Source organism: Tupaia chinensis, unplaced genomic scaffold (genome assembly GCF_000334495.1).
Source record: "Tupaia chinensis unplaced genomic scaffold, TupChi_1.0 Scaffold144019_1, whole genome shotgun sequence".
In the NCBI taxonomy this organism is placed as follows: domain Eukaryota; kingdom Metazoa; phylum Chordata; class Mammalia; order Scandentia; family Tupaiidae; genus Tupaia; species Tupaia belangeri.
The window spans coordinates 232,088-233,191 of NW_006203871.1; the positions used below are offsets into that span (position 1 = coordinate 232,088).

Consider the following 1,104-nt stretch of genomic DNA (forward strand, 5'->3'; position numbering starts at 1 on the left):
TGAACCGGCATGGCAGGCGGCGGCCAGAGCGGAAGTCCATGGAGGTGCTTAGCGTGACCGATGGCGGCTCCCCTGTGCCTGCACGACGAGCCATTGAGATGGCGCAGCATGGTCAGAGGTGTGTGTGACCGGAGGGCCGCTGCGCCTCCCTCGTGGGGTCCCGACTGGCATTGGCATCACACTTCGCGGTCTGCCTTAAGACTAGCCCAGTGTATCTCTGCTCAGTGGCCCTGGGATCAGGGCTGAGGCCACTGGGGTTGCTGGCTGGACTGCATTGATGGGTTTTGTTTGCCAGCCCGAGACACTCTGGGATTAGGTTGGGCCTTTCTGGGCAGCACCCCTCTGGACTAGATGTGGCTGGTCTGGGTGTCCTAGCTGAGCTGAGCTGAGCTGAGCTGAGCTGGGCTGAACTGAGCTGGATCAATCTGATCTGGGCTGATCAGAACTGGTCTGAGCAGGACTGGGCTGAGCTGGGGTGGGCTGTGCTGGGCCGTGCTGGGCTGAGCTGAGCTAAGCTGGGCTGTGCTGAACCAAGAACCGGGCTGCGTTGGGCTGACCTGAGCTGGACTGAGCTGGGCCGAGCTGAGCTAAGCTGGGCTGTGCTGAACTGGGCTGTGTTGGGCTGACCTGAGCTGGACTGAGCTGATCTGGGCTGGGTTTAACTGAGCTGGACTATTCTAGGCTGTGCTGTGCTGTGCTGTGCTGGGCTAAGCGAAATTGGGCTGGGCTAGACTGGGCTATTCTGGGTTAGGTTGGGCTGTGCTAGACTAGGTTGGATTGAGCTGAACTGGACTGGGCTAGGCTGGACTGAGATGGGCTGGGGGGCCCTGGGCTGGGCTGGGCTGAGCTGGGCTGGGTTGGGCTGGACTGAGCTGGGCTGAGCTGAGCTGGGCTGGGCTGGGCTGGGCTGGAATGGAGTGGGCTGAGCCGAGCTGAGTTGGGTTAGGCTGATTTGGGCTAATCTGGACTAGGCTAAAATGGAGTTGCAATGAGATGTGCTGGACTGGCTAAACTGGGCTGAGCTGAGCTGGGCAGATCTGGGTTGGACTGGGCTGGGCTGGGCTGGGCTGGGCTGGGCTGAACTGGGCAGATTTGGGCTGGGCT

The 1,104-nt window shown here is 61.3% G+C and overlaps 1 protein-coding gene across 1 annotated transcript in view; it reads left to right on the forward strand.

Annotated features, from left to right (window-relative positions):
- Positions 1-1,104, forward strand: part of BRSK2 (BR serine/threonine kinase 2) — a 29,350-nt gene that overhangs the window by 9,905 nt on the left and 18,341 nt on the right. The window contains 1 exon segment of the mRNA XM_014583071.1: positions 1-118. This exon segment is cut by the window's left edge and continues 11 nt beyond it. Within this exon segment, the coding sequence (XP_014438557.1) occupies positions 1-118 (118 nt within the window).